At 41.3% G+C, this 15,164-nt stretch overlaps 1 protein-coding gene across 1 annotated transcript in view; it reads left to right on the top strand.

Moving 5' to 3' along the window:
- The window catches only part of PLXNB2 (plexin B2), an 82,697-nt gene that overhangs the window by 41,844 nt on the left and 25,689 nt on the right, over window positions 1-15,164 (top strand). The window contains exons 15-20 of the mRNA XM_009865813.1: window positions 8,892-9,028; window positions 9,671-9,838; window positions 11,391-11,499; window positions 12,952-13,179; window positions 13,660-13,836; window positions 14,285-14,424. Of these exons, the coding sequence (XP_009864115.1) occupies window positions 8,892-9,028; window positions 9,671-9,838; window positions 11,391-11,499; window positions 12,952-13,179; window positions 13,660-13,836; window positions 14,285-14,424 (959 nt within the window). The remainder of the gene's footprint in view (window positions 1-8,891; window positions 9,029-9,670; window positions 9,839-11,390; window positions 11,500-12,951; window positions 13,180-13,659; window positions 13,837-14,284; window positions 14,425-15,164) is intronic.

Here is a 15,164-nt window from a genome sequence, read left to right as displayed (position 1 = left end):
CATCTGTTGCTGGCTTCCCCTTGTGCTGCAGCTGGCAGCTCTCAGGGCATCACGGGGATATACTCTGCCACCATCCTCTTTTCCCTCCCCAGTTGTCTCTCTGCTTGTGGTCTGGCACGGTTGCGTTTCCTCCAGCATCCCCCTCTGAAGCACTGACTTCATGCCAAGGTTTCTTTGCATCTCTGTTAGACTCCCCTACTCTGTTGCCTTCCAACTGTTCCTGAATTTCTGGCCCCTCTTGTGATCCACCAGTAGCCTCCCTGGTGGCAAGTTGTTTCTCTCTTTGATTTTCTGCATTAGCGAAGGATAAAAGGTAACCACTTTTATCTCAGTGGTGGCGTTCTTGGGCTAGAAACTGCCTGCCACAGATGAATATTATAGTAGATAGTATCCCTATTTACAGAGTCATGCCCAAGAATATAAAAAGTTGAGGATTTGCTTGGTGAGAGATTAGTGGAAAAATAGAGAAATGGAAAAAAGAAGACATGCAGAACCTAAGAGATACTTCATAGGATTGCACTCCTCTTGTTCTTGAATACCATGCAAGGAACCAGAAGTGAGTTGGCTGGAAATGACAGTGTAAACTAGGAAAGCTGCAAAGCGAGGAAACTGTGTGGAAAAAAAATCCTGAATTAGCCCGGCAGATCACATCCCAAATGCAAGTCAAGTCAGTGAAAAAGAGACTAGGGGAAGGGTTCTTTTCGGCACCTGCATATCTTTAATGGAAAAACTGCAAAGAAGCTGGATGAAAGAAGCAAAGAATAGAAGTAATCCCACTGTTAGCCAGGTAAAAGCTGTGCTTTGATTTGATACCAGCAGACCACAGACATGTAAAATGCTGGGAGCTCTCTGAAAGCATTTTCAGCCTATAAAAGGTGCCTTTCACTAAAATCGCAATCAGAAACCTGAAGAAATAAGAGATCACCTTCCTAACTGTGCAGAAAGTCTGACTCCAAGTCATAAAATATTAAAGATTAAAAAGTTCATCCTGGATTAATAAACAGGATGAAAAATGTAAGAGCTGAAATGTGAAAGCTCAGTGGGGCAGCAGTAGCTGTGTAAGAGCAGCAGTCATGTACCCTCCTAATAATTAAGTTTGTGTCTAAATGTGATTATAAGTGGAACAGACATGGAGATAATTTACCCTCTAGCATGCAGAAAACATCAAACTACAATGAAAAATATATCAGCATTTCTGTGAACAGATTTGTAAGTAGGAGACAAAGGATACGAATAGAGGAGACAAAGGAAGGACTTCTGGCTGTGATGGAGAAAACAGGACACTGGAAAGGGATGTGAGTGCAAAGTCATATACATACTTGGGCCAGTGCAAGCTGATTTGCCAGTATTTTTCTTTTTTTTTTTCCTGATACCTCTGCTGACAAAGCACAGAGCACCTCAGAGGAGAGACTGTTGCAAGACTATGACGTTACTATGAGGCAAAACCAAAAGATGTATTTTGTGAAGCTCAGATTAGTCCCTGATGAAAAGATAAGGCCATGGCACACAGGAATGCAAATGCGTTGTAAAGGAGTTCATTGATATTACAAAGAGAATAAATGAATTTGCTACCAAACAAACTAAGACTATTTGAACATTACGTACCGTAAGCAATGTACAAGAACTTAGAAACTGTCTTTGCCTCTCTACTTCCAATAGGAGTCAGTAACCGCTGCTTTCAGGTAAACTGTGTCAATAGGATGGGTACCAACCACTGTCATAAAACAGAAGAGGTAACCTATTTGTAGCGTTATCCTTCCAGCAAAGCTGTGTAATGGATATCAAAGCCTTGGGAAAACTGCTTATCAGTTCAGGAGTACTAACTCTATGGACTCAGTACAAAATGGGAAACTTGGGTTTCAAATGGACTTTGGGACCTCTAGCTCAGCATTATTACACCTAAGTAGGATTTAAGGAAGGATTGTATGTAAGATAGGAAAATGCTCATATGTCCAATGACTGACAAGCTACAATCTGCTCGGACCTCCAAGGAAGAAATTATGTCAAGATCAAATTATTTTTTCAGGATAAACCATGCAGTAGGGAACAAGCTACACCTGTTGACAAGTTGGACTAGATGATCATTGTTGTAGGTCCCTTCCAACCGAACTGTTCTGTTTTCTTCTAAATAGCATAGCTGTGGATGTGCGTATGTTTTACCAAAACCACAAATCCAGTTCCTACAAACACAGGACATGATCGTGAGAGTGTAAAGGAGTGGGGAGTCCCAATGCTGGGAAGTCCCTCTGCTAGGAGATGGTTTATCAGATTGAGCAAGAAATGGGCCACTGAACAACTGACAGACATTGGAACCGGCTTTTTTAAACTAGACTATGAAAAAGACCCATGACAAGGTAACTTGGTATTCCAGAAAGTATTTATGCTCAAACTTTAACCTAGCTGGAAGACGTGAACAATATTTGCCTGCTGCCATAAGGAGATGTGCAGAGCACTAAAACCTGAAAGGACATTCATCCATTTCAAGCAAAATAAGAAAAAGACTGAAATATATCTGAATTATGTATTTCTACACTTTAAGGAATTGGAAAACAAGGGTTAAATTAGTGTTTGCAGGGTTGTTTAAATTTTACTGTGTCCGTGAGAAGTATTGTCAAGTCCTCACCAGGGCTGACATTTTCCAGAAGAATAGTTACAACACTGCTACAAATTCCATAGGACACATAATCAAGTGTTCTGCTCAACATCATAATTGCACCAAGCACTGTGGTGTGAAGTTATAGACATGCACTGCGCTGCAGTGTTACGGAAGGTGTGACTTCCCCCAGGCACCTTCTGACCGAGTGAACGAAGATCCCAGGGTACAGAGGGGCTGAAAACGAAAGTGAAGTGTTAATTATGACGGCAGGTTTACTTCTGATTCAGAGACTGAAATGAGAAAAGGGAAGAAATGAGGGGACAAAAAAATCCTTGAGGGGATTTTGAAAAGGTGCGATCACGGATCTCGCAGTGCTTAAGGTCGGAGTTTTATCAGTGCTGTTCACAATGGTTAAACACTCCATGTTGCTCAGGGTTGAGTCCAACTTGAAGGAGGTTGCCTTTTGGTAAAAGCAGCATTTTTATTATCCCTCAAACAAGGTTTGCAGTGAAGGATTGTCCTAGTTTTGGCTGGGATAGAGCTAATTTTTCTTCTTAGCCTCTCATTTTCCTCTGCAAGGAGCAGGAATCTCATGCAAGGTTGTGGTAAGCAATGTAGAGCTTTGAGCTAAGGGCAACTTTGCTAGACTACATAAGGTAAGACCGTATAAGATAAGACTAAACCTGGCAGCTTTCAAGGGTCTGAACCTCTCTGTCCCACTGCTCAGTGCCATGTCAGCTGTAGAAGGGGGTATCTTCTCGTTGGGTAACAAAATTCTTGTGAAGGCTTGCACCACCATTGATGGTACTTTTTCAAATTATCTTGGCATTCAGTGAAATACTGTTCTCCTGCTGATCCTATCTACCTAATTACATTTTTGAAAAGTGCATTCTGATTGAGCATTTGGATGAACCAATTCTTTTCTTTTTATTGGTACTCTTAAGAAGGCCACCAGGTGGGTCGATGTAGCTTTGCTCTTTGAGCCATCCATGAATATTTTACAACAGCTGCTCATAGCCCATTGGTTTTGCAATAAAATGGTTATTAAAGTTGTTAAAATTCTTGATAATTTATTCTGATGATTTATTTTTCCTTAGGAGTTAGGGAAAGGGGGAACATGTGAAACATAAAATCGCATGTTGAAATTAATCAAATCATTTTCCTGACAAGTTTACAGTAACAAACTGTTGCTATATAATGCTTCCTCTTAGCAGTCATGCTGAAGAATTCCTCTGCACACAGCACATGGTTCAGCTTCTCCTTATTAGATCATCTTTATGAGACGTCCACATTATTTGGCCTCTGGAGAGCTCTTGGTATTTGCAAAATTACTTTAAATATATTAAATATGAATACTTAGAATTAAGCTCTTTTAAAACAGTCCTTTGAGGAACTGCTGCAAGACTAGCGATTAAAGAGAAAATAAGGGTTAAACCACAACTATTTCACCTTCTTGGCTGCTACCTGCCTTTGCTCCTGAAGTGATTCTTGGCCTCAGTCTGAAGTGAAGCTGAGATGTGCTGACTGTGGCTGTGCCACGGATGGGCTGAGATGTGGGTGGTGTCTTCTCCTGTCCAGTGTTGTTGGGCGTTAACTGCTGGCAGAGTTGGAGTCTTGCTAAGAAAAAAAGCTTCTGGGGAAAGCAGAACAAATGCTTATTTCACTTCCTCATTGCTGCTGTGTTCTTCAGAAATAACTTTGCTGTCTGGTTACCTATATGTTCTTGTTCATACAGAGGCAAACATATGCCACCAGTAAAAGGTGCCACACAGAAAATGGTGCTGTGTGTTTCTGCATCAAGTTTGTGGCTCTCTCAATATTTACTGGTGTAGTGGTTTGCCCCTGGCTGGTGGCCAGGTGCCTCCACAGCTGCTCTATCACTCCCCCTTCTCAGCTAGACAGGAGAGAAAATATAACCAAGGACTCATGGGTCAAAATAAGGGCAGGGAGATCACTCGCAATTACCGTCATCAGCAAAACAGACTCAACTTCGTAGAAATTAAATTTATTAACAAGCAAATTAGAAAAGGACAATGAGAAATAAAACCAAATCTTAAAAAATAACACCTTCCCCCCACCCCTCCCTTCTTCCCAGGCTTTACTTTACTCCCTATTTATCCACCTCCTCCCCCTGAACGGTGCAGGGAGTCCAGGAATGGGGGCTGTGGTCAGATGTTGTCTCTGCTGCTCCTTCTTTCTCAGGGGCAGAACTCCTCACTCTCTCACTGCTCCAGTGTGGGGTCCCTCTCATGGGACACTGTTCTTCACACACTTTCTCCAATGTGAGTCCTTCTCAGGAGAGACAGTTCTTGACAAACTACCCCAATGTGAGTCCTCTCCATGGGGTGCAGTCCTTCATGAGCAGACTGCTCCAGTGTGAGTCTCCCGTGGGGTCACAAATCCCCCCAGCCAGGCTGCTCCGCCGTGGAGCTACAAGCTCCGCCTGCTACAAGCCCTGCCAGGAGCCCGCTCCAGTGCAGACTTCCCATGGGGGCACAGCCTCCTTCAGGTAACCACCTGCTCTGACACGGGTTTCTCCACAGGCCACAGGTGGACATCTGCACCCCTGTAACCTCCGTGGACTGGAGGGGGACAGCCTGCCTCACCGTGGTCTTTGGCACAACTCAGGGGAATCTCTGCTCTGGCACCTGGAGCACATCCTCCCCCTGCTTCTTCACTGACCTTGGTGTCTTCACATATTCTCGCTCCTCTCTCTCTCTCTGTTAGTTGTTGTGCTGCGGGAGTTTTTCCTTACTTCTTAAATAAGTTTTCACAGAGGCGTTCCTCTCCTCTCACTACTGACAGGCTCAGCCTTGGCCAGCGGCGGGTCCATCTTTGGAGCCGGCTGGCATTGGCTCTATCAGACTTAGGGGAAAATTTGAGCAGCTTCTCACAGAAGCCGCCCCCACAGCCCACTGCTACTGAAACCTGGCCAGGCAAATCCAGTATAACTCATTATTAGCAACAGAGCCAGCAGGTGCCCTGCCAAAGTTAGCCATCAGATAGCCCATCAGAGCTTTAACAGGGCAATTATTTCACATTTTTGCAGGAAGAAGGGAATACAGCTGTCTAGCAGAAGTTCTTAGCGAGCTTCCTTTCATATTTTTATGCTGAGGTTACAGAGAACAGTGGTGTGTGATGATTCAGGAATCTTTTCCTGTTCCTTTTCTTCCTGAGTTTCTGTTTCAAGGCTTGGCTTTAAGCAGTTTCTTCTTCCTTTCCTTCCTAGGTCTGTCCTTAGAGGCCAGGCTTTCAGTGGAGGCGTGGTATTTAGGGAAAAGGCTATGAGTTTTAAACAGTTTTTCTGAGGCTCAGGAGTAACAAATTTGTCCATGCTGATTCTTAAGTGGCTCTTGGGGTATATTTTTGTCTGAAAGCTCTCCCAAGTATGTTATTGATGCCATGAAAAGCCAAAATCAGGACTCAATAGTCTTGGTCACTATTAAGCAGGTATTATTTATTGCAGCGCTTGTTGCTTCATTGCTGCTGCTTATTAAAAGGCTTTTAGCTAGTAAATTTCCATCAGGCCTTTGCTTCATTATGCTAGTCATTGCTGTGGATTTTTACTGCAGATAATACAGTCGTCCAACATGCAAACAGTGTATAAAAATTAAGATTTAATTTGAAATCAGTAAAAGGTGTGGTTTTCTATCCATATGCTAAACTTATGCTTAACAGCATTCTGTCCATTTTTATAAGCCATTTGTTTACAGTGTATTTCATACACAATTTTGACTGTAATTTTTTCAGCAACAAAATTGTGTTAGAAGAAAACACAAATGCTTTCTAAAGCACATGCAAGCTGGAGCATGGGAGGTTCCACAAAAACGTTAGGAAAAACTTTTTCACTGTTAGGGTGACAGAGCACTGGCACAGGCTGCCCAGGGAGGTTGTGGAGTCTCCTTCACTGAAGACATTCAAAACCTGCCTGGACACATTCCTGTGTGACCTACTGTAGGTGATCCTGCTCTGGCAGGGGGGCTAGACTAGATGATCTTTCGAGGTCCCTTCCAACCCCGAACATTCTGTGATTCTGTGTGATTCTGTGATTTTGTAAACTTGTGTTAATTCAGACTTCAAGTGAGATTTTTAAAACTGGCCCCCTGAAACTTTTATTTACCCTCATATGACTTATTTCAATTTTGCTTAAATCAGCAAGCAATTAAATCCAAAGAAGAGTATGCATAGAGAGAGTTGTGATCAAGTCTTAATCAACTCTGTTATATTGAATCAAGGCTCCTTTTTTGCATAAAAAAGGCTTAAAAATCACTTTGAGTCACTTCCATACATAAAATCTTGTAACCCAAGTGATGTACTAAATTAAAACGAAATCAAAGGTTAACACACGAGAGCAGTCATATGCTGCAGCGACTGTACAGCTTGAGGAGTGAAGGGTTTACAAACAGATTTCTCTCAGGGAAGAAAAGCAATTGACACCCAATTAGTGTTAAAGCATATTCCTAAAGCTCAATGACTTGAGACCAAATTACAGTTGTCATTGTGGATTTGTGAAGTGTGCTGAACCATGATGCATTCCTTCAGAGGGAAGTTGCTCAGACATGAAAGTATAAAACAAGCACAGCAAGTACGAGTTCTCTGTGTTTCTCTAATATCTGTGCTTCAATAAAATACATTTGTGAAGTAACCACGAGGTCAGCTGGATGCATTTTTTTTGCTGCTTGTTAAAAACCTGTTGATGGCTCCCCGAACTGCGGTACATCGGTCCCCCTCCTCCCCACCAGTCGTGGGCCCTCGGTTTTGTAGCTGTAAACTGTCACAGAGCTGACAATCTGTGCCTGAGCCAAACAACGAAAGGGAAAAGGTTTTTGTGGCATGACTAGTAAGGCACAGGCTTGTGGCTCTCTGATTCTGGGCAGGATCTTTCCTCCACAGAGTGGGAGATCAGCGCAGTGTGATGCTCATCAACGAAACCCTCGTTAGCAAGGGAAGTTTTCGTACTTCTTTGCTCATCTTTTATTTGCGTATGCTTCATGCAGAATAGCCCCAAGCCTGGGCTTTATCATCAGTCAACCATTTTAGCAAGATTACGCAAGAGGAGGAGGGTGAATGTCATTTACAACTATACATGAGACTGGGAAATCAGCGTATTGCTCATTTGACTCATTTAAGGAAAGCTTGTCTTTGAATGTGGCTGAAGAAGCACAGTTATACATTAGAAACGGCATTACCTGTTCCCACCCTCCCTCAGCTGTTGATCTGGTGTGCTTTAGCAAGCGCAGGGGCCCCCCTAAGCAATGTCCCCGCCGTGTGCTTGGACCTGGCATCCTCTCCGTCTGCACGTGGTGGCGTGGGACCACCTCGCTGCCCTCATGGCCACCAGCCACCGCCCCGGCGCGAGGCCCACGGCACGTCCGCAGGCCTGGCCAGGCCGTGGGGTTGGCTGGTGTCACCCATCTCACACGGCTTGGATGGCTTCGGTCATCCTCAATTCAGCAGCTTCAGCTGAATAAGGGTGCTTTTCTCAACTGCAAGCAGGGACTACTTAGCAATGAAGTAATTAAATCACACTGTTCATGAAAAGCCCTCGCTGTTAATTTACAGTATTTGTCATAGCTCCCGGAGTACAATCACGGGAACAAAGACTGAATTGAGAACAAAGGGAGGGAACTTATTTGAGAAATTTAAATCTCCAGCAAATTTCATAACAATTTGAAGCGTGTCTGCTTGCTCCAATTGATTTTAAGAAATCCTCTCCAAGGTTCTAGGTGCATAAAGAAATGTTTAGCATTTTCAGATTTCCTTTCTTTGCAAGCTCATTGCTTAAGAAAAGGATAACAATTTTACTGCAATTAAGAGCCTTACAGATAAAAGGAATCCTAATATTCTTTCTGTTCAGTACCAGTTTTGAAAACCTTTCTTTGTCTCTCCCGTAGGTGATGCAGAATGTAGGAAAGGGTAAGGAAAGGTGAAAGCAGACTCAGCCATAAGGAACAGAGAAATCTTAAAATAAGTATGAAAACAGAAAATTCATCACTAAGCTCTTACAAATTTAATGGCAGTTAACTCTACGTTTCGTAAATAGGGAATTTAAATTCATATAAAACCTTGTAATATACAGTATGGAAAAAACATAAGTATATTCACATCATCTGTTACTTCTTCCTTCAGCATGAATAATGAAAGGTTTTGTTTACTTTTAGAATAATTGTCATAGCTTTAATTTTACTATTTTTCACATAGTAATATTATACTTGTATTAGCTACTATACAAATTAATACTAGTGTAAATTTTATTTTAACTTTCTTAATTAGTTTGACCATCTCCTCTTTGCAGGAACCTCATCCTTCTGGAATATGGCCTAAAAGAGGCCCACAAGCAGGTGGAACCACACTTACCATCACGGGCACAAACCTGGCCACCGGTTCCAAGAAGGATGTTCGAGTTTCAGTCGGCAGCCAGCCTTGCAATGTGTACGTACCCTGAGGAACTAAAGCTACAGAGCTGTGTCCTAACAAAGCACCAACCTTTTCTGGCCTTTAGACGCTGTACAAATCCGTTGTTTATCTCTTCATGAGTCATCCTATGCAATGGAGCTCTGCACGTAATGTTCAGACAGAAACTCACTCGGAGGGTCCAGCTGGAAGAAGCAGCTGTAGAAACACCAAAATGGGTTAACTCAGACATCCAAAGAATTTTCCAGTTTTGACTTTCTCTGCTTGACTGGCTGCTCCAAATCTATCCATGCTTTCACTCAACATGTCCTCAGTGGTTCCATGTAAAATCTTAATCTTCTAGTGGCCTTCGGCTTGTTCCTCTCACTTCTTTTTCCTTTTATTAACTGCTGCCCTTCTGCCCCCCAAAAAGGAATGACACAAGTCATGCTGACAGTGCATTGTTCTCATATTTGGACACTATTCCTTCTCATGTCCTTTATGTTTTTTTTAAGACCCTAAGTGATCTGAAGGAAGTGTTGTCTCTCTCCTAACTTCTCAGCACCCAACAAAAATAGAGCCCTTTTTTTTGTGACTTCTGGGGTACTACAGTAAAGAATACAAATCACGAGAATATCAGTAACTAAAGGTGTTTCCTCTTCCTTTTTCTTCTTCATCTAGCACTGAATTTGGAGACGAGATCGTTTGCATTACCGGACATAATAGCAGGGTTGAAGCTGTCGATGTTACAATGGACTATGGGGGCACAACAGTTAGTGTACCAGGGCAGTTTACATACAGTGAGAATCCTACTGTCACCAAGTTCTTGCCAGTAAATAGCTTCAGCAGGTAATTAAAGTTTTTTACAACTTCATTTACAATTGGGTTAAGATATGTGTTATTTATTATAAACCTGTTACATACAGAACTGTTGGAAATAAAAACTCCTGTACTGTAGCCATGCACATATTTAGAGATGTAGAGTTTATGATCTTTCTTAACCGCAGCTGATGTTTGAAAGTATTCTGTTTACCTCCAAACTTTAATCCCCACTTCAAAGGTAATGAGCTTCTTTTAAATGAAGATATCTCAAAGAAAGGGATTTGAATCGTTTCAGCATGGTGTCAGACAACATGATCTTTGCATTACTTACAAATCCTTATCCTAGGAGAATAACCTATACAAAAGGTTTCTAATGAAAAGTTTTCTAACAGTTCTTCTGTTCAGCTTTTAATAAATAAGCTGGAAACAGGGTGGTTTTGGCTTGTCATCTCTTTATCCTGTGAGGGGAAAAAAGGTATCTTCTTAGGAAATCTAGGTCAGAGTTCAACAAAGCTTTTTAAAGCTTTGATGGTGCTCATATCCAGTCTGATGCAAAAAAACCTCACCTGGAACTAATTGTGAAACCAAAGAAATGTGTGCCATTCTCTTATTTGTAGCAAAATGGCAAATAGTCTGTATAAAAGTCCATGTAGTGTATTTCTGGTTTTGAGAGTCATTCTGTGTACAATATAGGCACACATTTGTGACTTTGATTCACCTTGGTCTCTGCTGTTCCCTAATATTCTGATCTTTCTTCTGAGTGGGATACAGTTGGCAGAGTTTACACTTTAGTAAAAAGAAGTGTAACATCAAGACCTTACAAATAGAACATTAAAAATAAAATTGGCTGTGACTTCTTTTGGAGAAATTGGTACCTGCCTCCTTGAATATTGAACAGTCCCTTATGTAAAATAGGATTTGTTTTTAATATTTGCTTTGATTTTTGATTCAGGTGTTTTGGGGGCCTGGAGGGTATTTTTAGTAGATCAATAGTGGCTTACCCTAGGAGATTTAAAATACTTCTTCTTTTCCTCTATATAAACTGAAACTTACTGTAATGGATTGCCTTGAGGATTGCTATCCCTCTAAATTCACGTTACTTCGATGACTTTAATTCCCACTGGCAACTTGCATGCATTCTTCTTCTTATGCAGATGCATTATTTTTTAAACAATGTGTTGCAAATGAAAGGGAATAGAGAAGCCAGGTCCCTACAGACCTGTGGAAAATACACTCTCATCTTTGTCTCTGTGCATGTGGTAGGTGAAGCGATTTTAACAAAAACCTTGAGAAGTGAAGCACACAAAGATAGGCACCAATGGAAAGCCACAAATACTGACAAAGAAATTTGGCCTTTTTTTATTCTGTTGTTTTAAAATGAGTTTGAGGTTGACACTGCTGCTTTTAAATGCTGTGGTCATCAATAGCTTTAACAGAAATCCCTTGTATAGGATATCTAATGGTCATAAAGGCATTACGTAGCTGTTTTCAGTGGAAGTAGCAGCAGTGCAGGATAAAGCAGTCTGTAGCTGTGGTAATTTGTGAACGATTTGACTTCTTTTTTAATTCTGCCTTTCAGTGGAGGAAGAAATATTACAGTAACTGGAACCGGTTTTGAGCTCATCCAGAGTTTCTCACTAGTGGTGTATGCAGAACCTCCAGAAACAGGGAAAAGAAATCGCAAAACGGTAATTTTATTTCTTCGTCTCCAAAGGCATCACACTGGTTGCATAATGTATAATTTGTTCAAAAATTGCATTTAAGTTTGCCCACTGAACTTCATCGGGCTTGGAGCCGAGTAAGGATGGAACAGATTTCTGAATCTGTTTGCAGTTTCCATGGAAGAAGAGTCTACTCCTACCATCTTGACTTACATTCACTTGTAGCTTGCAATCTTCTCCTTTGAAATCATTTTCATTGAATATGAACAAGGATAGAAGAATTAAGCTTTGAGTGGTAAAGTGGATGTATTTCAGAATCAGGAAGTGTTAATTTTTCTTCATGTTTCTCCTTCTTCTCCCCTCTGCAAGCTTTAGAGATTTACTTGAAACAGGACCCAAATCCAGACAGTACTGAGTACTTGGTTTTGCACAGTCACCTCGATGAACTGAGTCTTTTCTTTCTGGCTTCATGCATATTCTACCTATAACACATTCAAAAAACCATGTGAGAAGTAAAGTTAAAAAGGAAAACAAGCCCTTCTTGCATCTCATGTTAAGAACTGACATTACCAAGAGTCTCAATTTCCCACTCTTCTAATGAAGATCACTTAAAAGTGATCTTTCGGTAATAACATTATATGGCTTTTTCTAAGGCTGGCTCATCAATTTAAGACTGTCTTGTGAGCTATATAGAGTCAATAATGGGCATGTTTGATATTATATACATGATTCAACTTCTAGAATATGCCAAAGCCAGCTGAATTCAGGTCCATCAGAAACCTATCCTTAAAGGATTTTAAGAGGAAAACCACCTACATTTCTTAGACCATAAGCTGCAAGATGTTATTATCTCAATAACTTTACCTCCCAGGACAACCTTAAGGTCCATTTAGTGTTCTTGACAGTATTTATCAACTTTTCTTACTCCTCTCCTTATGTAAGCTCAGCATCTTCTCAGCACATTAGCTTAAGCCAGCATTACATACAGCATACATTCTTGGTTAAGATGAGGAACTTTTCTAATCTTTTGTTTTGCTTCCATTTATATGGCGATATCAGAAACGTTGGGGAGAAGCCATCAAACTGTATTTCTCAAAGTGAGGAACTGAGGTGGTGATAGAAGAGATGATGAGGGTTTCCATTAGTGTTGTTGGCTGTGGTGGATGTTGCTGGATGACTGAAGCAGTTTCTAGGATGAAAAGAGAGCCCACAGAATTTGGAGGCAATGGAAACTGACCTGTATCCTAAGTTTTTTTCTGAAAGCAGCTGCTAGAACATAATGATCTAACAATTTATTCCCATCAACAAATTTGTTTCATTTTCTTTTTGGAAAATACCTCATACTGTGTTATTTCTGCTGTATGGAAAAGGATATAAATCCAGTGCCTTTATTTCTGTAGTCTAAAGTTATCAACAGTTATGTACAGGAATGAGTCAAACTCTAAAATGTGCATGTTCTTCTTGTCTTGTGTCTTACAGTTTGATGGAAAGGTTGTTGTAAGACTCAATGAAACCACGGTGGTTTTTTCTTCTCTACCAATACTGGAAGACCCAGAAAACTACAACATTACCACTGTTATTCTAATGGATCATTATCCACTGGTTGTAAAAAATGAGAGCCACTCCTTTGCCTATGTTGCAGACCCAACCTTTGAAAACTTTACAGATGGCATCAAAAAACAAGTCAACAAACTTATTAATGCAAAGGTGAACTTGTCAAGAGATGGTGGTTGCTCATTTTGTCCTTGAAGTGTGTATGGAATTTTTTCTTCCTTTCTCAAATGCTTAATAGTTGTTTGGCACCATACCTAAAATGCTTGGTAGAGTCCTTTTTCTCTGCTAGATGGTGAACATTGTCAGCTCCCTTTCCCCCTCACTCCAGTTCTCAGAGGTACTTGCTATCTTTTTAGCCATACTTTTGGTTTCCTGGGGATGCCTCCTCCTGCTGAGACTGGCATTTGGAAGTGCCCTCTGCTACAGGGCTCCCAAGGACTGGAGGGGACGTCTTTTCTCTCCTCAGGAAGGGAAGGAGAGGACTTGCACAATTCCCAACCGCTCTGCTCTTTTGTGCACTACGGTGCAAATCTCATCTGCTGCTAAACATGATCCAAGTAGAAAGTTGCAACTGAGGACTTCTTGTTTGCCGAGACTTTACAATGATAATTTATCCTTGTATTTTCTGTCTAGGGCAGTAACCTGAACAAAGCTATGACGATCGACGAGGCCCAGGCTTTTGTGGGTGATGAGCCTTGCAACATAAAAACACTAACTGAAACAGACTTATATTGTGAGCCACCAGAAGTACAGCCTCAACCAAAGAAACGGCAGAAGAGAGATACCATCAATAACCTTCCTGAATTCATTGTAAGTTACCTTTTCAATAGAATTTAGTATCAAGTGTAAGAGACACTGCTACAGTGCTGCTCAATTGAAGTCATTTGTTCCCCAAAGTTGTTGTAGTACCACGAAGAAACTCCTTGCAGTTCTTTCTTACTCCAGCTTCTGGCTGCTGTCTAGAAGATGTCACAAGTAAAGAGCAGTCCCAAGCTGACAAATGCCTTCTACCTTCATTACATGGGAATGTAAAATCGTAGCTAGACAGGCTGGAGATTTTTCTTCCTTTGCTAAGCAAAATAGAATTACTTAATGGAATGAAGTGCTAGTGACTTAAATTCAGTATAAAATATTCAGAAATTATTCCTTTGTTTGGCAGTTTGAGCTAGAAATTCACTCAGTGAGAATTACTAAGAATTTAGAGCGCAACTGCCCATTTGCACTTTTTGAGAAAACTGTCTGTGCTTACTTAAATCAGGTGAAATTTGGACTCCGGGAATGGATCCTCGGAAGGGTGGAATATGATACACGTGTGAGTGACATCCCACTGAATCTTATTTTGCCACTGGTACTTATTCCTATGATAGCAATCATCGTCATTTCTATCATCTGTTACAGGTAAGTTCCTTTAATTAGGCGGTTTTACTGTGCTAAAGCTTTCAAGGTACAACTCGATTGTTTTCAACTCAGTGTACAGAAATTATCTTCATCTTTTTTATGAGCTGCAGAGAAGAAACGCAGTTACGGCTGGAAATATGTATGAGCACAAATTTATTCCTCTCACACACACCAAATTCCTTGGTGTCAGTCAGCCCAGTCCGTCCTTTATACATAAGCACAACAATTGGTCCCAGACTTGCCAAGCACACAATTGCAGACTGAGTTGCACACATACATTCTTGAAATGGCAGCTAAAGTGCCTCTTGTGAGGGAGATAACTTATTCTTTATACATATCCATCAGCGTTTATGCTGCCTCAATCAGCACCGTAGGTCTGAGCAGGATGGATTTTGCTAAGGGGTCATTTTGGCCTTTCCAGCTGAGATAAGTGTTACCCACACACAAATTTCATGGTTAATGGTGAAATTCATGCTGCACAAAGGGCCAGAACAATGTCTGTATTTCACTTCAGACCTACTTAGCCCAATTTTAAGGTTAGTAATGAGGGCCTCACACTGTCCTTCAAGAGGGGGTGGATTTCATTTTTATGGTGGCTATCCATACAGCCGAAGCAATGCTGAAGTATGGGCAGTGCAGCACTGATGTTGTTGTGGTCTTCCTGCAGCTTCCTCAGTTCAGTCCCAGACACGCTCCTTGGTGGCTCAGAGCCAGCCAGTGCAGGACACGTTGCAAGCAGT

The sequence above is a fragment of the Apaloderma vittatum genome, unplaced genomic scaffold, assembly GCF_000703405.1.
Source record: "Apaloderma vittatum isolate BGI_N311 unplaced genomic scaffold, ASM70340v1 scaffold7313, whole genome shotgun sequence".
Lineage (NCBI taxonomy): Eukaryota > Metazoa > Chordata > Aves > Trogoniformes > Trogonidae > Apaloderma > Apaloderma vittatum.
This window is presented reverse-complemented; position numbering and strand designations above follow the sequence as displayed.